Raw genomic sequence first — 21,582 nt, 5'->3', positions numbered from 1 at the left:
AAAACTATAAATGTCTTTTTTATATAGGCCTATAGTACTTAATTTAAATGTCTATTTAAATATCTGAAACCTCAAATAAACATTATGTGTTTGAAAACACTGAATAGTAGCGATATATGAAAAGCATGAGCACGTCTGTCTCTGGCTCAGTGCTAACCAACGCGCGAAAGCACATTTGAATTTATCAGTGACTCATTGAAAATTTTTTGATCGTATGTGTCAATAGCGGCTTTCCGGCCAAGTAGTTACAGCAACTTAGTTATAGGAACTGTCCACTTCCAAACAGTTCTATGAACTACTCTCCCCCAAACTCGGTTTTGCTGTTTGCGTTCGCACTGGCCAAGTGGCCATAGGAACTGGTAGGAGGGGTAAGGGAGTGACGCAAGCACGGTGACTTTTATTTTGACGGCGCAACAGACCTTTATTTTGGCAGCGCTGAGAATGCCAGAGCAAACGATGCTCGCATTCTCTGTGTTTATTAGTTAGCGATCTGTCTAACAGTACTGTTTAATATGTTATTAGATAGAACTGTTATAGAAAGTAGACAGTATATGAAAAAAAGATTATTAGCCGATTCCGTGTGGTTGATGTCCAGTGTTGCTAGCTGGGCAGATAAACATAATCATGTTTGGGTTGGTCCCCTCAAAGTTGCGTTGGATTTTCTCTTCAGCATAAAGGTTTAGAGACCCATCTATCACTGTTTTCCATGTTTGTATAGTTAGTTTCTGGAGTAAATACATAGGCTATAATCTGTATGTTTACATTATAGCTGTTTTAAAAATGGCGGGTGCTGGTGTTTTGCGTGCGTTCGGTCATCAGCGTACACTAACGTCAAGGGTAGTTCCTGTAGTGCTGGTTTAGACCCTACTCTGAAGTAGGACCTAAATTAGTTCCTCCAAATGGAGTTCCTAGAACTAAAATCGTTCCTAGTTCCTGCGGGGCGAACACGCCGACATCCGCGTACTTTAGCCAATAGTTCTAGGAACTGTGAAAAGGTTCCTCCGGTCGGAAAGCGGCTAATGGGTTCAAATCAATCGCGTTGCGGGGGTGGAGGGCAACATGAGAGATGTTCTCAATCTCTTTCTATCATTTTTACTAAAACTTCAAACAAACAAACCAAAATATAATAGACATGATTTTCTCAGGCCACATCCCACATGTAAAATTAGATTAATTATAAAAAATTGTATTAAAATGAATACATAATAATAAAAGTTAATGATAGTTGATTACAAAAACAGTTCAGATTATTCCCCTAATATTGATATGGATGTTTACAGAGCAGAGATCAACTTTCTATAATTTCAAAAGGCAGCAATAAATAACACTTTAAACTCAAAAAAAGTTTTATATATTGCTGTGAATTGAATGAATGCCCCTCCTTACCGTGGTGGAGGGGTTTTAGTACCCTAAGGACCCTAGGGGCTATGTTGTCTGGGGCTATATGCCCCTGGTAGGGTTTCCCAAGGCAAACAGGTCCTAGGTGACGGGTCAGACTAAGAGAGGTTCAAAAACCCCTTATGATGAAAGAAAATCCAAGGACCGTGACGTCGCCCGGCATGGCGCAGCCGGGGCCCCACCCTGGAGCCAGGCCCGGGGATGGGGCTCGTATGTGAGCGCCTGGTGGCTGGGCCTCCCCCACAGGGTCCGGCCGGGCTCAGCATGAAAGAGCGACTTGGGGCCGCCCTCCTGTGGGCTCACCACCCTCAGGAGGGACCGTAAGGGGCCGGTGCAAAGTGGATCGGACTACCGGTCGGCCTCGAAGAGATTCTGGAAAACCGTTCGGCGCCTCAGGAGGGGGAAGCAGTGCCCTACCAATGCTGTTTTCAGTGGAGGTGGGCAGCTGTTGACCTCGACTGGGGATGTCATCAGACGGTGGAAGGAATACTTCCAGGATCTCCTCAATCCCACCGTCACATCTTCCATTGAGGAAGCAGAGGCTGAGGGTTCAGAGGTGGACTCGTCCATCACCCAAGCTCAAGTCACCGAGGTAGTCAAGAATCTCCTCGGTGGCAAGGCACCGGGGGTGGATGAGATCCGCCACGAGTACCTCAAGTCTCTGGATGTTGTGGGGCTGTCTTGGCTGACACGCCTCTGCAACATCGCGTGGCGGTCGGGGACAGTGCCTTTGGACTGGCAGACCAGGGTAGTGGTCCCTCTTTTTAAGAAGGGGGACCGGAGGGTGTGCTCCAACTATAGGGGGATCACACTTCTCAGCCTTCCTGGGAAAGTCTATGCCAGGGTACTGGAGAGGAGAACACGGCCGATAGTCGAACCTCGGATCCAGGAGGAACAGTGCGGTTTTCGTCCCGGTCGTGGAACACTGGACCAGCTCTATACCCTCTCCAGGGTGCTGGAGGTTTCATGGGAGTTTGCCCAACCAATCCACATGTGCTTCGTGGACTTGGAGAAGGAATTCGACTGTGTCCCTCGCGGCATCCTGTGGAGGGTGCTCTGGGAGTATGGGGTCCGGGGCCCTTTGCTAAGGGCTATCCGGTCCCTGTACGACTGGAGCAGGAGCTTAGTTCGCATTGCCGGCAGTAAGTCAGACTTGTTCCCGGTGCATGTTGGACTCCGGCAGGGCTGCCCTTTGTCGCCGGTTCTGTTCATAATTTTTATGGACAGAATTTCTAGGCGCAGCCAGGGGCCGGAGGGTGTCAGGTTTGGGGACCCCATGATCTCATCTCTGCTCTTTGCGGATGATGTTGTCATGCTGGCCCCATCAGACCGGGACCTTCAGCATGCACTGGGACGGTTTGCGGCTGGGATGAGAATCAGCCCCTCCAAATCCGAGGCCATGGTTCTCAGTCGGAAAAAGGTGGCTTGCCCACTTCATGTTGATGGACAGTTCCTGCCTCAAGTGGAGGAGTTCAAGTATCTTGGGGTCTTGTTCACGAGTGAGGGAAGGATGGAACGGGAGATTGACATACCGGTCTGTCGTGGTGAAGAAAGAGCTGAGCCGCAAGGCGAAGCTCTCGATTTACCGGTCAATCTACGTTCCTACTCTCACCTATGGTCATGAGCTGTGGGTCATGACCGAAAGGACAAGATCCCGGATACAGGCGGACGAAATGAGCTTTCTCCGCAGGGTGGCTGGGCGATCCCTTAGAGATGGGGTGAGAAGCTCAGTCATTGCTGTGACATTGCTGTGAGCATGTAAGACATGCTGCTGCTGCACATGTAACATACATTCATTAATCCCCCAACAAAGCAGAAGACAAGAGAAAATGGCAGAGCACTCCTCAACAAAACTGATCATTTATAGGTTATGCACCCAATGCCAATAAAGCTGTTGTGCAACAGCTGAAAAGAAGGCTGTTGCTAAACATTATAAAGCAATGTTTTACCCTACACAGTTGCACAGGGTAATGGAGAAACAGTCAATATAAGTTCTATACATGTGCTGATGAGTAATAAAAGAAGCGCTGCATTGGCAGATATGCATATAGCTGCACAATGATGACAAAGACAGGAAGGGATAGACCCAAACTTATTTACATGATATTTTAATGGTTTTGTTTTGGTGTCAAACTCAGTTCCTGGAGGGCCTCAGCCCTGCAGAGTTTAGCTTCAACCCTAATTAAACACTCCTGATCAGCTAATCAAGTCATTCAGGCTTATTTGAAAACTGCAGGTGTGTGTGTGTTGAAGCAGGGTTGGAACAAAACTGTGTAGGGCTGTGGCCCTCCAGGAACTGAGTTTGACACCTGTGATCTACATCTACACTGATATGATAACGATACTATATTAAAATTGCTGAACACCACAATATGGAACATGGGGGCATGCTCCCCTCAGAAAATGTGGATTTCTCTGACCTACATATGTGCAATTTAAGACTTTTGAAGGCCAAAAAATGGATAAGAAATAGCTTTAAAACCATGTCAGTGGGCATTAGATTATTTGTCAATACCTGCTCTCTCCTCATCTTCATCTTTCTTTTTCTCTCAGTCTCCTTACCCTGCTCTATTCTTCCTCTCCTAAAGCTGAACTTTGACTGATAGTCTTTTCATTTTCATCTGTGTCAGTGAAGAAAATAAATATAAGCTCAACTGATATTTATATGTTTTATGAATAATTCATAGCTCATTTACTCAAGGCTACCAGGAAAGCTGTAGCCTAAGTCAGTATTACCAATAGGAACCTTCTACAAGCTTTGGAATTTGAAGACATCTGTTTTTAAATGTTAAAAGTAATATTAAATAATACAAATTATAGGCTGTTTACCACAGTTGGTGTAATTGGTAGATGTTCCCTTAGACATCATGCGCTGTGGAAACGCGTCAAAGCATTCTCAGGTATAAATATGCAAGCATTAACACACGTAGGTGATTTTGAATGAATATTTCATGTCGATATACAATGGTTAAATAATGTTAAAACGAATCCTGCTATTGATATCTATGCAAGACTGCCGAGCCTATTGTACAGTAGAAAGGGAAAACAAATGGCAAATATCGAACCTAAAACTAACTTTACCACGCTCAACCACCGTGAGTGCATTTCACGCATTAGTAATACGCAGACTATAAACATGATTCTAGTTTAACTGTATTGATTGTTCTTTTAGCGTGACTCAAAAACAATGAGCATTTGAATAAAACACACACATTTAGCATTGCTAATGAAAACATACCGCTAAATATGGTGAACGCCATTTAAAGTGTAATGCTTATATCACTTTAACTGTTTTCATATCCAAGTTAACAGTATATGAAATAGTGATGGCGATGGCAAAACACTGCTTCATGAAGCTTCAAAACCTTTACGAAACTTTTCTGAATCAATGGTTCGGAGCGAGTATCAAACTGCTAGAGTGACATGATTTCAGTGGCTCTTGTTAGAGATGCGTGGATGGGCTATTATTTCATCTGCAACCGCATCACAAAACTCATCATCCGTCCGCCATCCATCCGTACCAACGTTTTTTGACCAATTTTCAAAGCCGCACCCACCCGCCATCTGCTGATTGTTTTAAGGTCTATGGGCGATGCAAAGGCGCTGCTGACACGAGTCGCGAGGCTAGAAAGCTCTTGCCTGTTCTAGGAAGGATACTGATCCAATGACGCAAAGATATTTAAAGGCTAAATCCCTTCTAGAATAGCCTATTGGCTATGTTGTATCCCCAGAATATCACCAGTGAACTCCGTCTCCTATCGGCGCACAGTAAATAAATAGCCTAAATAAAACACACATTGGCAAACCTGGCCTTACCTGACTATGCTACTGTACAATTTTATTATTGTAATAAAAAACACGATTTGGCACATAATTTCAACATGCTGCTATTTAGCCTACTACTAATTAATGCCTATTGCCCTTTATTTTTTGCAAAAAGAAAGCAAGCTCATATAAAATAACAAGTCATTCACAGTATAGGCTAATTAACTCTACACACTGTCATGTCAGGGTGACGACTAGGACAAGCCTGTTCTGAAGACTTCCGTTAATTTTGACTGCATGGGAAGAGAGCGCGTCTTTTTCAGGCAGACAGTGCAATTAATTTTATACCAGCAGACCTTACAATCATACAAGAAACAAACTATGGAGCCTCGATATTAAAGAAACACTGACTCTATTCATTCTGAAATTCCCTGAAAGTCCACCGCACAACAGTGCAACGTGCATGTTCACATTTTTAATTGTCCATAACAACCCAAAAACTTGCCGGCTTGCCTTGCACATCTAATTAAGGGGCAAAGTTTTCAGACAATTTTTTTCACGGCTCTAGCGAGTCTACCGTCGACTTCAGCCAAATTACCTAACTATGACCTAGCGAGTCTACCGTCAAATTCAGCCTAGTCTACCTAACTATGATTTAGCGAGTCTACCGTCGACTTCAGCCTAGTCTTTTAACTCTAACTTTTATGTTTGCTGCGCAGCAATAATAAACGGACAGACTCCAGAAATTAGCTTCGATTATGCTTTAATCACAGCTGGGAGAGTTCTCAGAGAAATTTCAGAGAGAATCCCACCAGCAAAAAGAATACAATAGTTTTTTTATAGAATAGGAGCATGGCGAAAATGACATGATACATTACATAATTTCCCTACAATTTGATTGGTTCTTCATAGGCAAAGCCTTGAGTTACTAGGTAGAAGCAAACAACTGTCTAGTTTCATTTCCCATATTTGTTATTTTTGCACACAGAAACTCAAAGTCATGAGTTTTCGACCAAAGGGTTTGGAAACATTTAAGATTCAAAAGCATATGAATGTTGTTCCTGCAAGAAAAATAAATGTTAGTTATGATTAATTAAAAAATCCATCACAGTACTCACTTGAGTATCTCTAGTTCACAGACAGGATTCTTCAGTCCCTCACAGATCTCTTTGACTCCAGAGTTCAGCAGATGGCTGTTGTTCAGGTTCAGCTCTTTCAGGATGGTTTTAGAGGAGAGAACAGTAGCTAGAACTGAACAGCTTTTCTCTGTCAGCACACAATTATTCAGCCTGAACACAAAAACAACATTATTAATAAATAATTCTGCACATATTCACCACACACCATACCAACAGCTCTTCATATCTGCTCACACGTGACTGACAGTCATTTAAAATTAATGAACAAAACAAAAAAACAGAGAAGTTATAATATATAAAATCATGTATACTTACTTGATGTTCTCCACTTTGCTATGAGAGTCCATCAAAAGAGCAGAGAGCTTCTCTCCATCCAGATCTCCTAATTTATCTTCACTCAGATCCAGTTCTGTCAGCAATAATGGACTTTTACCCAGAACTTTAGTAAGACACTCACACACTTCCTGTGCAGCATCACTTTTCAAAAACCTACAGGAAGTAGAAGAGAATTTAGATTAGATAATCTTGTTTTCATTTTTATGGTCTTTCTTATGGGTCTAGTGTAGTATTAAAGTTATAGTTATAATAACTGCCTCCAGTTTCACTGATAAAATATCTAATATACAAATCAGCAAGAAAATTCGAAAATCATTTGCAAAAATTATTAATATAAATAATTTATATTATTCTTTATTATTTTTGTCACAAAACCCATGAAATTCACTTGTGTAAGTGGTGCATTGATATCATATCTATGTCTTATTTTTAAATATTTGAAGACAATTATGACCTGATGTGCTTTAATTTAAAAGAGTCATCCTGTAGTAAATCATCGAGCTCCTTCACTCCTGATTGTCCAGGATCATTTCCTCTGAGATCCAGCTCTATCAGGTGTGAAGGGTTTGATCTCAGAGCTGAAGCCAGAGCTTTATAACCTCCTTCTGTGATACTGCAGTCTGAAAGTCTAGAACAGAATAATCAGTTACTCCACAAATGTCCTGAACAATATTAATCCATACAAAAAGGGATAGCTAAATATGGAAGCAAACAACAGGCCCAAAGACCTTCAATATATTAGTCATCAACTAACCTGAGTCTCTCCAGTTTACAATTCTCTTTCAGTCCATCAGAGAGCAGCTTCACTCCTGAATCCTGCAGATTATTATTGCTCAGGTCAAGATCCTTCAGGTTGCTGTCTGAAGAAAGAACTGAAGCCAGAGCTGAACAGCTTTCCTCTGTTAGATCACACTTACTGAGCCTACAAATAATACAAAATGTTATCAAATGCATCATATTCCTGTGATTTATGTGGTGTTGAGTGTAGCTGATGGTGAAATGTACTTACTCAAGTATCTTCAGCTCACAGACAGGATTCTTCAGTCCCTCACAGATCTCTTTGACTCCAGAGTCCAGCAGACGGCTGTTGTTCAGGTTCAGCTCTTTCAGGATGGTTTTAGAGGAGAGAACAGTAGCTAGAACTGAACAGCTTTTCTCTGTCAGCACACAATTATTCAGCCTGAACACAGAAACATTGTTATTTATTATTCAGTACATATTCAACACACATCAGATCAACAGCTCTTCATATCTGGTCACAAATGTGAATGACAGTCTTTTATAATACAGAACAAACAGAAGTTATAATGAATAAGATTACATTGACTCACTTTATTTTCTCCACTTTGCTATGAGAGTCCATCAAAAGAGCAGAGAGCTTCTCTACATCCAGATCTCCTAATTTATCTTCACTCAGATCCAGTTCTGTCAGTAATAATGGACTTTTACCCAGAACTTTAGTGAGATACTCACACGCTTCCTGTGCAGCAGCACTTTTCAAAAACCTACAGGAAGTAGAAGAGAATTTTAGATTAGTTAATTTTACAATTGTGAACATGCTGTTGATCCACACACATCATTTTTTTTAACAGATAGTGTTTACTGTTTAAAAAAAAAGTTTTGTGCGGTACATGTATTCCCAATTGTTTGAAAGGCTGTTAATACAATACATTTATGTGTTGATCTAGCATATTATATATGATGTTTTATTGATTATTGACATTGCAGCATTGTTGGAGAGCCGTTAATTTTACAAAGTAAAGTTTCTAAATCACCTCATGGTCTTTACTGTACAGCGTTCATCCTGTAGTAAATCATCGAGCTCCTTCACTCCTGATTGTCCAGGATCATTTCCTCTGAGATCCAGCTCTATCAGGTGTGAAGGGTTTGATCTCAGAGCTGAAGCCAGAGCTTTATAACCTTCTTCTGTGATACTGCAGTCTGAAAGTCTATTTAAAAAAAAAAAAAAGTTTGTTTATTCTTTGTTAGAACACAGATTATCATACTAGCCCTAGGCTTTATAATAACATTTAGAGATGCACCGATTGATCGGCTGGTGACCGGTCATGGCCGATTTTCACGTGATCGGCCATGACCTGCGACCGGCCGGTCAGTCTGACAAATGGCGATTTTATGCCGATCAAATGCATTCCGGCGCCGCGTGATTAACATCACGCAACATCAGCATCACACGTGCACATGGAACGCGCATGTAGGAAACCTCGTGAATTACGGGTGTTTCACACCGCAAATGTCAGCGGTGCGTGAGCAGCGCGGTTTTTTTTCCGGTGTGCATGTTAATCAATGAGTGCATTCACACCGGCAGCAGGAGCAGCGCGTGAGCGTCAAGCAGGAGCGCCGCGTGAGCAGCAGTGAAGCGAGGGTTTCGGCGCGGGTCTATTTTTGCTACGCTGCTCACGCTCAATTAATGTGAAAGCACACTTTTGATGGACAAATTAAAAATGAATTCACACAAAAAGTGCTCAAAATGCACAGAATAAGTATGTCTAGTGTGTGTTAACAAGAACTCCAGTATGTCAGAAAAGAAAACGAAGACTCAAAAATATTTGTGGAAGATTAACCCATTTAAACTTGTTTTCATTATTCAGTTTTGGTTGCAAGTATGGCTATGATTATAACAAATAAATAAAGTAAACTAGCCAGAAATGATAGAAATATCTTTATACTGCAAGGCTATATATATATATATATATACACACTCACCTAAAGGATTATTAGGAACACCATACTAATACTGTGTTTGACCCCCTTTCGCCTTCAGAACTGCCTTAATTCTACGTGGCATTGATTCAACAAGGTGCTGAAAGCATTCTTTAAAAATGTTGGCCCATATTGATAGGATAGCATCTTGCAGTTGATGGAGATTTGTGGGATGCACATCCAGGGCACGAAGCTCCCGTTCCACCACATCCCAAAGATGCTCTATTGGGTTGAGATCTGGTGACTGTGGGGGCCATTTTAGTACAGTGAACTCATTGTCATGTTCAAGAAACCAATTTGAAATGATTCGAGCTTTGTGACATGGTGCATTATCCTGCTGGAAGTAGCCAACAGATGATGGGTACATCGTGGTCATAAAGGGATGGACACAATGCTCAGGTAGGCCGTGGCATTTAAACGATGCCCAATTGGCACTAAGGGGCCTAAAGTGTGCCAAGAAAACATCCCCCACCACCATTACACCACCACCACCAGCCTGCACAGTGGTAACAAGGCATGATGGATCCATGTTCTCATTCTGTTTACGACTCTACCATCTGAATGTCTCAACAGAAATCGAGACTCATCAGACCAGGCAACATTTTTCCAGTCTTCAACTGTCCAATTTTGGTGAGCTCGTGCAAATTGTAGCCTCTTTTTCCTATTTGTAGTGGAGATGAGTGGTACCCGGTGGGGTCTTCTGCTGTTGTAGCGCATCCGCCTCAAGGTTGTGCGTGTTGTGGCTTCACAAATGCTTTGCTGCATACCTCGGTTGTAACGAGTGGTTATTTCAGTCAAAGTTGCTCTTCTATCAGTTTGAATCAGTCGGCCCATTCTCCTCTGACCTCTAGCATCAACAAGGCATTTTCGCCCACAGGACTGCCGCATACTGGATGTTTTTCCCTTTTCACACCATTCTTTGTAAACCCTAGAAATGGTTGTGCGTGAAAATCCCAGTAAATGAGCAGATTGTGAAATACTCAGACCGGCCGGTCTGGCACCAACAACCATGCCACGCTCAAAATTGCTTAAATCACCTTTCTTTCCCATTCTGACATTCAGTTTGGAGTTCAGGAGATTGTCTTGACCAGGACCACACCCCTAAATGCATTGAAGCAACTGCCATGTGATTGGTTGATTAGATAATTGCATTAATGAGAAATTGAACAGGTGTTCCTAATAATCCTTTAGGTGAGTGTATATATGTGTATTTCCCACACCAGGAGTAATTTTATAGCGCTTATCTGTTAAAAAAATGATCTATGTTCTATGCAAAATGTTCTATTAAAGAAAAGATAGAAAATAAATATTTGTGCGTAATGTAAAGTGGTTAGAAAAAACTAAATCAGAATCGGCATCGGCAGGTCAAACTCAAGGAAAAATTGGAAATCGGAATCAGCCTAGAAAATTGTAATCGTTGCATCTCTAATAACATCTGATAAACCACTTAAATTAACATGATTTAATTCATTTACATATTAGCCTACTTTACAGTCAGTTACAGTATATAGTAAAATAAATAGTGATGAAATTTCAGCCTATATAGTCTTTTTTTAAGTTAATCTAATCAAATAGAATATTAACAAATGTATATTAACATACAAAAATGAAGATTTAAATATACACACTTCAGTTTTTCCATTTTGCATTGTGTATTTTCCAACAGAACACAGATCTTCTTTATTCCAGAGTTTCCTAGTTTATTCTCACTCAGATCCAGCTCTTTCAGGTTTGAAGGGTTTGAATTAAACGCTGAAGTCAGAGCAGCACAACCTTCTGCTGTAATACTGTTATTATTCAGCCTGAAGAGAAAGAAAACAAAGACACGAAACATCCTTTAGTTTATTTCAAAACCTTTTTTAATGAACAACAATAATAATTTTAATCGAAAACAAGGTGCTGAAAATATGACAAAAAAATTATGTGAAATATTTTACACATAAAAGTATAAAATAATAGGAAATACTCACATCAGTGTGTTGAGTTTACAGTGTTTATCCTTCAGTAGAGCAGCGATCTGATTCACTCGTGTGTCTCCTAGTTTGTGTCCACTCAGATTCAGCTCTCTCAGGAGTAACGGGTTTTTACCCACAATTCCTCTCACATTCTGACAAGCTTCATCTGCATCATGACTCAAAAACCTGCAGAAGGGAAGATGAAGCAGGAATTAACTAAATTCTCAACATTTATAATGTAATGGAAAGTAGAAAATACTGTTAAAAACCTACTTTTTAGTTTTGAAATCTATAAGTTCGGTACAACAACGTCATACTGTTTTATAAATAAAAATATTTTTATAAATAGTTTTACTGCATATCATTTATTTTCATCATGTCTCACCTCAGTGTTTTCAATGAACACTTCTGATCCTGTAGTAAATCATCGAGCTCCTTCACTCCTGATTGTCCAGGATCATTTCCTCTGAGATCCAGCTCTATCAGGTGTGAAGGGTTTGATCTCAGAGCTGAAGCCAGAGCTTTATAACCTCCTTCTGTGATACTGCAGACTGAAAGTCTACAGAAAAACAGAAGAAAAAAAAACAGTTGTTATACTTTTTGGAGACACAGATTATCGCATCACTAATGAGATTTATGAATGGCTTCTAACAAATTAGACAAATTATGAATAAATTACTGCCGTAGAGTGTGCAAAAACGTATGTCAATATGATGTTTTTATTTTAATATTGGCAAAATCTCATTTAGATATAAATACAATATATGCATTAACCAAAACTTTATTAAATTAAATAACTTTAATAACTTAAGCTTATTAAATTAAGTTCACAAAAAAATTTAATTCCATAATTTTTGGATTTTGTCCTCAAAATTGTCCTTCACTAAAAACAAAAAGAGATGTTTAAACAGAATATTAGCCCCAGTCATAGTGTACATTTAAAAAGTAGTAAAACTTTTTTCCAGTTCATCTAATTAAATAAACCTTAATAAATTTACATAAACATGTTAATACACACTTCAGTTTCTCCAATCTGCATTGTGTATTTTCCATCAGGACACAGATCTTCTCAATTCCAGAGTTTCCTAGTTTATTCTCACTCAGATCCAGCTCTATCAGGTTTGAAGGGTTTGAATTAAACGCTGTAGTCAGAGCAGCACAACCTTCTGCTGTAATACTGCTATTATTCAGCCTGAAGAGAGAGAAAAGAAAGACAGGAAACATTCTTCAGTTTATTTCAGCCACAATTCACAATACAGTAACAGAAGGATACATTTATATGATAGATCAACTAATCTCAATCCTCAAAAACTTTAAAGAGCAATGACAGTCTTTTATTAGACTTTAAAATGTAATATAGATTTTATTTTGTCAAGTATATAACAATGTAAAATACTCACATCAGTGTGTTGAGTTTACAGTGTTTATCCTGCAGTAGAGCAGCGATCTGATTCACTTGTGTGTCTATTAGTTTACATTCTCTCAGATTCAGCTCTCTCAGGAGTAACGGGTTTTTACCCACAATTCCTCTCACATACTGACAGGCTTCATCTGCATCATGACTCAAAAACCTGCAGATAAGAAGAATAATAATTCAAATAAATTCTTAAACTTGATCTAAGAAAAAATAACATATGAATATGTGTGTAAAATGGTTCATTTTGTACTGTATTAGTGAAATAATGTTTATATAAATAAATTGCCTGCATATAATTTATTTTGTACTATTTGATCATGTCTCACCTCAGTGTCTTGAGTTGACAGTTCTGATCCTGTAGTAAATCATCGAGCTCCTTCACTCCTGATTGTCCAGGATCATTTCCTCTGAGATCCAGCTCTATCAGGTGTGAAGGGTTTGATCTCAGAGCTGAAGCCAGAGCTTTATAACCTTCTTCTGTGATACTGCAGTCTGAAAGTCTAGAGAAAAGACATTTATTACCACTCAAAAAAAAAAAAAAAAAAAAAAACCACGACAAATGATTTACATGAAAAATGGTCAAATGCACTTTATTTATTGTATTTTCTTTTAGAAAATCAGAGAATCAATAAATAAAAAAATCACATCTGACAGAAGCATGTATTTTCCTTTTCTTTTGTTTACAACAGTAATATTTTACATTTGGAAGTTAAAAATGTGATTAGTAAAATTAAATGGTTCATTGAACTCACCTGAGTCTCTCCAGTGTGCAGTTTGTATTTTCTAATCCGTTCTGGAGTTTCTTCACTCCTGAATCCTGCAGATTATTGTTGCTGATGTCAAGCTCTTTCAGACTGGAGTTTGATCTCAGGACTGTAGCGAGAGCTGAACAGCTTTCCTCTGTTAGACCACACTTACGCAGCCTAAAATGATGAAGAGGGAGAAAAAGAGGGAGAAAATACAAACACAAAATACTTGATGCCAACATTTAGTGATCACTGAAGATTAGTGCTTGTGAGTTCTGTAGGGTTCACCCGATTTAAGATCATTTAAATGTCCAATAAAAATGTTAGAAAAGTTCCACTCACTCCAGTGTGTTGAGTTTACAGTGTTTATCCTGCAGTAGAGCAGCGATCTGATTCACTCGTGTCTCTCCTAGTTCATGTTCACTCAGATTCAGCTCTCTCAGGAGTAACAAGTTTTTACCCACAATTCCTTTCACATACTGACAGGCTTCATCCGCAATACCACCCAAAAACCTGGAAACAGAGTAAGTACATTACATGCCATTTCATTTGGGTATTTTCATAATCTTGTGAAAGGGCCTTTAGTCTTTTCAAAATCTAATTTATAAATGTGTTTTTGACAGTTGAATTCTCTTTTGGCAAAAACGGTATTAAGACTATTGAGTGTTGTTTTAATAGCACTCACCTCAGTGTCTTGAGTTGACACTTCTGATCCTGTTGTAAATCATCGAGCTCCTTCACTCCTGATTGTCCAGGATCATTTCCTCTGAGATCCAGCTCTATCAGGTGTGAAGGGTTTGATCTCAGAGCTGAAGCCAGAGCTTTATAACCTTCTTCTGTGATACTGCAGTCTGAAAGTCTAGAACAGAATAATCAGTTACTCCACAAATGTCCTGAACAATAAAAAAAGTTAGTATAAAAAAGTTAGTATATTCTTTGTTAGAACACAGATTATCATACTAGCTCTGGGCTTTATAATAACATCTGATAAACCACTTAAATCAACATGATTTAATTCCCATTTACATAATACTTTACAGTCAGTTACAGTATATAGTAAAATAAATAGTGATGCATGTACTGAAATTGAAATTTCAGCCTTTATAGTCTTTAAGTTCATCTAATCAAATAGGATATTAACAAATGTATATTAACATACAAAAATGTAGATTTAACTATACACACTTCAGTTTTTCCATTTTGCATTGTGTATTTTCCAACAGAGGACAGATCTTCTTTATTCCAGAGTTTCCTAGATCATTTCCACTCAGATCCAGCTCTATCAGGTTTGAAGGGTTTGAATTAAACGCTGAAGTCAGAGCAGCACAACCTTCTGCTGTAATGCTGTTATTATTCAGACTGAAGAGAAACAAAGACAGAAAGCATTCTTCAGTTTATCACAAAACATTTTTTAATGAACAACAATGATCATTTTAATCGAAAACAAGGTACTGAAAATATGACAACAAAATTATGTGAAATATTTTACACATAAAAGTATAAAACAACAGGAAATACTCACATCAGTGTGATGAGTTTACAGTGTTTATCCTGCAGTAGAGCAGCGATCTGATTCACTCCTGTTTCTCCTAGTTTACGTCCACTCAGATTCAGTTCACTCAGGAGTAATGGGTTTTTACCCACAATTCCTCTCACATACTGACAAGCTTCATCTGCATCATGACTCAAAAACCTGCAGAAGGGTAGATGATGCAGGAATTAGCTAAATTCTCAACATTTATAATGTAATGGAAAGTAGAAAATACTGTTAAAAACTATAAGTTCGGTACAACAACGACATACTGTTTTATAAATCATAAAGTGAAAGTGAAAGTGACACGTGACGGCCAAGTATGGTAACCCATACTTGGAATTTGACCTCTGCATTTAACCCATCCAAGTTAATGCACACACATTAGGAGCAGAGTAGTGAGTAGTTAACACACACACTGCAAACGTGGATACACACACCCAGAGCAGCGGGCAGCCTTTGTGTGGCGCCCGGGGAGCGATTAGGGGTTAGGTGCCTTGCTCAAGGGCACCTCAGTCATTTCCCACCGGTTCTGGAATCGAACCAGCAATCTTTGGGTTACCAGTCCAACTCCCTAACCACTAGTCCTTGACTGCCCCTAATATTTTTATAAATAATTTTCCTGCATATCATTTATTTTCATCATGTCTCACCTCAGTGTTTTCAAGGAACAGGTCTGATCCTGTAGTAAATCACTGAGCTCCTTCACTCCTGATTGTCCAGGATCATTTCCTCTGAGATCCAGCTCTATCAGGTGTGAAGGGTTTGATCTCAGAGCTGAAGCCAGAGCTTTATAACCTTCTTCTGTGATACTGCAGTCTGAAAGTCTAGAGAAAAGACATAAACATGAATACAGTTAATACATAATATAAACACAAGTGTATTATAAATAGGGGTGTGAATCTTCATTTGTCTCATGATTCGAATCTATTATGATTATCATGTCAACGATTCGATTCAATATCACGATGCGCTGCATCCTCAATTTTCAATATTACTGCACATGGCTACATTTTTGGCAATGAATACAAGCAGTCAGATACTGTATATGAACTCCCTTTTTAGTTTATCTACTCCAAGAAAGTACACTTTCTGAATGTAGCAATCATCAAACAAAACTTAAGTCTGAACCAATGTTCCCTTTAATTTATTTTCATTTACTCTAATTAATTTATATAAGAGCAGTCTTAAATGAGTTAACCCCCTGAGGTCGGCAATCGCGCCAGCACGATAGGCTTGCTTTTTTTTTTATCAGTTCAAAAGAGATTAATTTTGATCTGTTGACTTTGATATTACAAACAAGTTTCATACATCAATCGATTCTGTTAAATGTGTATTATTTTTGTGTATACTCACAATAAAAACAAAGTGTTGTGCTTTTTGCCAAATAAAGAAAAATAAACATGATGTGAGTTCTGCTTTCTCTCTGTCAGTGAAGTCCATTCTGAAACGCGTCCGAAAATGAACAATAACTCAGCGAATACTCAGTCAAACAGACATACAGACACACAGGCATGAAGCTTGAATTCTCTTCTTTTAAATGAAGTCATTTATATACAAAACAAATATTCTCAGTTCATGTAATCTGTAAGAAAAGAGCGAGATGTCAGTCGTTCTCATCTCATCTAATTATTTTTAATGTGACCACGCCCACGGAGAGCGCACGCTATTCAAACGCAAATGACTGAGGTAATCCACACAAACCTGTGAACGCCCCATATCAGCTCGAGAAAACACAAGTCTATTCAGATCATTACTTGTTTACACCGTCTCGCAGCGCTGTGAGGAATAATAATAATGGAAAATATACCTCAGAAGTGCGGGTATTTCGAGGAGCAAGGATCCGACTGAGCTGAGGAATACTGTAGTACGTTTTTTTTCCTTCTCAAGTGAATCGCGTTTCTGAATGAATGAACGGCAGAGATGCGCGCTGTTTACCACAGCTCGCAAAAAGACAGTTTAAATTTAAATCGCGTTTCTGTGTGTGATTGAATGATGATGTTTTAGCAAACTGTATTGCTATACTGAGATGAGAAAAATCGACTGAAATATGTTGAAATAAAATGTAGGCTATTTGTATAAGCAACATATTAAACTGCAAATTAACATTTATATGCCCTAATATTTCATAAAAACAACGTTACAGTCAGGCGAAATATGAAAGACAACATTTTGTTGACTAGATTTGAGTACAGTTTTTACTGTAGAATATACTGCCACATCAAATAAGCTTTTGTTTAGCAATTTCTGCTCATATGTTTTATATATATATATATATATATATATATATGCTATGCATAAGCAGGGTTGGGGAGTAACGGAATACATGTAGCGGCGTTACGTAATCAGGATATAAAAATCCAGTAACTGTAATCCGTTACAGTTACGTCAAAAAACGTAGTAATCAGATTATAGTTAAATTTAAAAAAAGGGGGGAATACTTTCAGGATTACAATGGTTTAATTTAAAACTAAATAAATAAGTATTTTGGCATAATAACACTATATTAAGCGCTGCTTGATTATACAGTAGTTCCTGGTTCTGTTGCCAGTAATGACTCATGTGTGCCACGCGCTGGTGAATGCGCAAATAACAGCTGTCTACAATCTCCTCAGACGCAGATTGAATCACTGCTGCTAGTAGAAACGACGCTGCCTGCGGGTAAAATCGCTTTTAATTCATGGAAATTCCGCTGCTATTTTGTAGAAATTAGGAGAGTATCTTTTTTAGTACTCAAAATGTCCTTTCTTAATCTTTTCTCACGTAACGGGATGTTCGCTGTCTAGGTAACGTAGGAGAACTCCCACTGCCAACGCCACAAGTTCAGTCAGGCAAATTAAGAAAGATCACGGCTTTAGTCAACATGTAGGCCTATTTTAAAATAAACTAATATGTAGATTGTGCAAAAATTTTAAATGTTGTGTTTTTATTTTTAAGTTAAAAATTAGTTACAAATAAAACAAAATAATCTGTAATACCATACATTAGCCACTAGATGTCTGTATAGCCCTTTACATAAATATATATTCAGGCCTGTGTGTATATTTTGAAAATATTGTAATGTACACTGAGCCAAATTCTTAATAAATAAAAGTTTTTTAATATTTTTTTTATAATATTTCTTCTTGCTTGACTTTATTTATATACGTGACCTTGAAGTAATCCAAAAGTAATCAGTTACATTACTTTCATATTATAGTACTTGGATTACGTTACTGAATACTTTTTTTATGAAGTAATTTGTAACTATAACGGAATACATTTTTAAAGTAATCCTCCCAAGCCTGTGCATAAGTTTAGACACCCATACTAAAGTTGACTAAAAAGAGGAATAAAAAATCATCTTTTGGAAACTGAACTTAATGCCTTAATTTAAAAAATTAGGAAAAATCCAACCTTTAAGGACACCAATTTTCTTTGTGAATGAATAATGCATCGTAAATAAATAAATGTTCTTCCTTAAAATACAGGGTGCATAAGTTTGGACACCCCTATTTTAAATTCCCATAGAGGCAGGCAGATTTTTATTTTTAAAGGCCAGTTACTTCATGGATCCAGGATACTATGCATCCTGATAAAGTTCCCTTGGCCTTTGGAATTAAAATAGCCCCACATCATCACATAGCCTTCACCATACCTAGAGATTGGCATGGTTTTATTTCAGTTAGCCTAATAGCTAGTTTGATTTGCATTGAGAGATGATCTTATGGAAAGTACCCCATGCCAATCTCTAGGTATGGTGAAGGCTATGTGATGATGTGGGGCTATTTTAATTCCAAAGGCCAAGGGAACTTTATCAGGATGCATAGTATCCTAAACAAAAAATAAAAATAAATACTTAAAAATAAAAATCTGCCTGCCTCTATGGGAATTTAACATAGGGGTGTCCAAACTTATGCACCCTGTATTTTAAGGAAGAACATTTATTTATTTACGATACATTATTCATTCACAAAGAAAATTGGTGTCCTTAAAGGTTGGATTTTTCCTAATTTTTTAAATTAAGGCATTAAGTTCAATTTCCAAAAGATGATTTTTTATTCCTCTTTTTAGTCAACTTTAGCATGGGTGTCTAAACTTATGCATAGCACTGTATATATATATTAAATACTATTTTTGTCAAAAATAAAGTCATCAACTAAGATGTTAGCTGTTCCAGTGTTGGCTATATTCAAACTAATGAATACATATGATAAAATGTAGGCCTATAATAATTTTTTTTAAAAGAAAGAGTAAACTTGAAATATTGTTGAAATTGTAACCTTTTCAATAAAATAGCAAAACATATTTACAAGATAGATGTAAGCAAAATCTTAAATGGTCAATATAAGTCTTCTTCTAAATATATCTTTTGTCCTTGCATTGTGGCTCAGTCAGTGTCACACCTGAATGAATGGCTCATTATGCAGAGTGGGTGGGACATTGTATTCTCAGGTGTAAACCACTCCTCGTTCACTCCCCCCTCGCATATTGGCTTTCCAAGCAAAACCTGTTTTACACAATTTAAATCAATGTATTGTTTTATGCGAACGATAAAGCAAGACTATTTTCACATAATTTTGAAGCCAGAACTCGAAGCGACAACATCCATTAGTCAAAAGTCTTGTTGACACATATTTAGTATGTGTTTTGTGGTCTTATTTCAGCAACTTTCATTTTTATTTTTTTCAATAACCATGCATAAACATTATTCTCTTAAAAATTCAAACATATACATGCATGTTGATCACATATTATGGTAGCCCCTGTTTGTGCTATATAGAGTGAATTTACACCTTTGCCATTAACATGTTTATAAATAACTGAAAAAAGCACAAATGTCAGAGCATGTCAGAACACCTCCAGGGTCCAGAAAACCCCTCAGACCCCAGAGGGTTAAAGGAGACATATCATGCTTTTAAATCGTTCCTTTTTACATATAAATCATACATTTGTGGTCTATATAAAGCGGAACTGCAATGCTTGGGTCTGAATTCCTCATTATTATAGCTCCACAGGCCCCTTTTCTACCCCTTTTCTGATGTGCGTCTGAGAGCAACTTGTTTTGGTGCGGTCTTTTTAAATGCAAATGAGACACGTCATACCCCGCCCGCTCTCCAGTCTGCAGAGTTGACACTCGGTTCAACTCCACCCTGTTCGGCCATTTTTGTAGTTTGATGAGATACGATTATCTAGCAGCACAGAAACTTTTGGACATCCAAGATTTCTGTCAACACAGAAAACATTTCATCATTGGATAGTTTTTTCGTTTTATTAAAGTTTTGTTTTATGTCAGCTTAATGCCCGGAACGCTTTTCAGAGAAGATAAGGCAACTTATTTAGCACAATTCACACGGTAATTCAGGAAAAAAATATCTCCGAATGCTGCACATGAAACTTTGGTCTTCCGACCTTTTACCCAGAGCCGTCGCATAGGCTGTGCGAACTGTGCAACCGCACAGGGCCTCGCGCCAGAGGGGGCCTCGCAATCCTGCTGTTGTTTTTTTTTTTTTGTCCCCACCACTTTTTAAAACATATCGCGGCACCAATGTACCAATTCTACAAATAAATAAAACATCTCCAGTTAACTGGCAGAGCATTCATTTCGTTCGTTTAAATAAGAGACGATCTAGCGCTGAAATGTGTTTTTTAAATCAAGTGATCAAAGTGCTCGTTGCCGCTGCGATCAGTGGCGCGGATACAGTGTTTTCTCGTGTGACTCGCGCGCACGCCGCACCGTCTTCACTCGGACACGCGCTTCAATCTCTGAAATAAATAGCAAAAAGTCATAGCTGAGACTATGTGCATGATTATGCTGTATTATTCTACTTGATAAAAATTTATTGCAGCGAGATTATGCGTGCAATAGAACTAGGACAGCTACGTCCGTGTGACTTATGCGCAACTGAGCATCCACATCAAAGAGCAGGGCCTCGCATTTCAAGTTCGCACAGGGCCTCGCACCCCACCTGCGACGGCACTGCTTTTACCACTGTATCTATTTATTTTGATTAATATGTGCGAGGGGTAGAGAGAGCAAGACAGCGCCTAGTTTGGAGACGGTGAAGTCTTGTTTACACTTTCGCCTGGCTCGGAAGAGAGAGAGAGCGCGCGCGACCGGGTCTCTATTTGCTGTTTCTTTCAGTTAAACATGCGCCCTGTCACAAGCGCGGCAGTTCATCTACATTACTCTCACCGATCAAATAAGACTTTGGCGGGTGCTAAAACAAGTTCAATGCAGGAAAAACCCTGTTGTTGCTGAGGTAGTTATCCTTGAAGTGCTTCGCGTTTGTGCACACAAAAATGACTATGGGTACATTTCTGTTAAAAATAAAACTCCACCAGGCACTTCGAAGAGGTTCTGACGCTGGGAGACGGTGTAATGAAGCGTTTGGGTTACTACATCCAACCGAACATTTTGACTTACCCTCTCGTAACTTCTGCATCCTTGAGCTTAGACTACAAAATCACAGCGAGAAATAAATATGGCGGATTGCTCGAAGTATTGAGCCGGTAGTCGATGTCCTTATTTGGCAGTTCCGCTGCAAATACTGTGACGTAATAGTTCACAAAACGTCATAGATAATAGAAAAAT

At 38.6% G+C, this 21,582-nt stretch overlaps 2 protein-coding genes across 2 annotated transcripts in view; both read right to left on the bottom strand.

Annotated features, from left to right (window-relative positions):
* LOC311291141 (uncharacterized protein) overlaps positions 1 to 7,052 on the bottom strand; it is a gene marked incomplete at its 5' end in the record, with an annotated part of 68,939 nt that extends 61,887 nt beyond the window's left edge. The window contains 4 exons of the mRNA XM_084410014.1: positions 1,702 to 1,919; positions 6,282 to 6,452; positions 6,618 to 6,791; positions 7,027 to 7,052. Coding sequence (XP_084266140.1) covers positions 1,702 to 1,919; positions 6,282 to 6,452; positions 6,618 to 6,791; positions 7,027 to 7,052 — 589 coding nt within the window. The remainder of the gene's footprint in view (positions 1 to 1,701; positions 1,920 to 6,281; positions 6,453 to 6,617; positions 6,792 to 7,026) is intronic.
* The window catches only part of LOC311291140 (uncharacterized protein), a gene marked incomplete at its 5' end in the record, with an annotated part of 32,862 nt that continues 18,323 nt past the window's right edge, over positions 7,044 to 21,582 (bottom strand). Inside the window, 15 exons of the mRNA XM_084410013.1 lie at positions 7,044 to 7,266; positions 7,393 to 7,560; positions 7,648 to 7,818; positions 7,970 to 8,143; positions 8,414 to 8,587; positions 10,988 to 11,161; positions 11,330 to 11,500; positions 11,700 to 11,873; positions 12,333 to 12,506; positions 12,715 to 12,885; positions 13,058 to 13,231; positions 13,484 to 13,654; positions 14,663 to 14,836; positions 15,000 to 15,170; positions 15,662 to 15,835. Coding sequence (XP_084266139.1) covers positions 7,086 to 7,266; positions 7,393 to 7,560; positions 7,648 to 7,818; positions 7,970 to 8,143; positions 8,414 to 8,587; positions 10,988 to 11,161; positions 11,330 to 11,500; positions 11,700 to 11,873; positions 12,333 to 12,506; positions 12,715 to 12,885; positions 13,058 to 13,231; positions 13,484 to 13,654; positions 14,663 to 14,836; positions 15,000 to 15,170; positions 15,662 to 15,835 — 2,596 coding nt within the window. The 3' untranslated portion in view covers positions 7,044 to 7,085. The remainder of the gene's footprint in view (positions 7,267 to 7,392; positions 7,561 to 7,647; positions 7,819 to 7,969; positions 8,144 to 8,413; positions 8,588 to 10,987; positions 11,162 to 11,329; positions 11,501 to 11,699; positions 11,874 to 12,332; positions 12,507 to 12,714; positions 12,886 to 13,057; positions 13,232 to 13,483; positions 13,655 to 14,662; positions 14,837 to 14,999; positions 15,171 to 15,661; positions 15,836 to 21,582) is intronic.

The sequence above is a fragment of the Rutilus rutilus genome (assembly GCF_951802725.1).
Source record: "Rutilus rutilus genome assembly, chromosome: 5".
Lineage (NCBI taxonomy): Eukaryota > Metazoa > Chordata > Actinopteri > Cypriniformes > Leuciscidae > Rutilus > Rutilus rutilus.
Note: the sequence above shows the minus strand (reverse complement) of the source record. Positions and strands in the feature narration are given on the sequence as shown.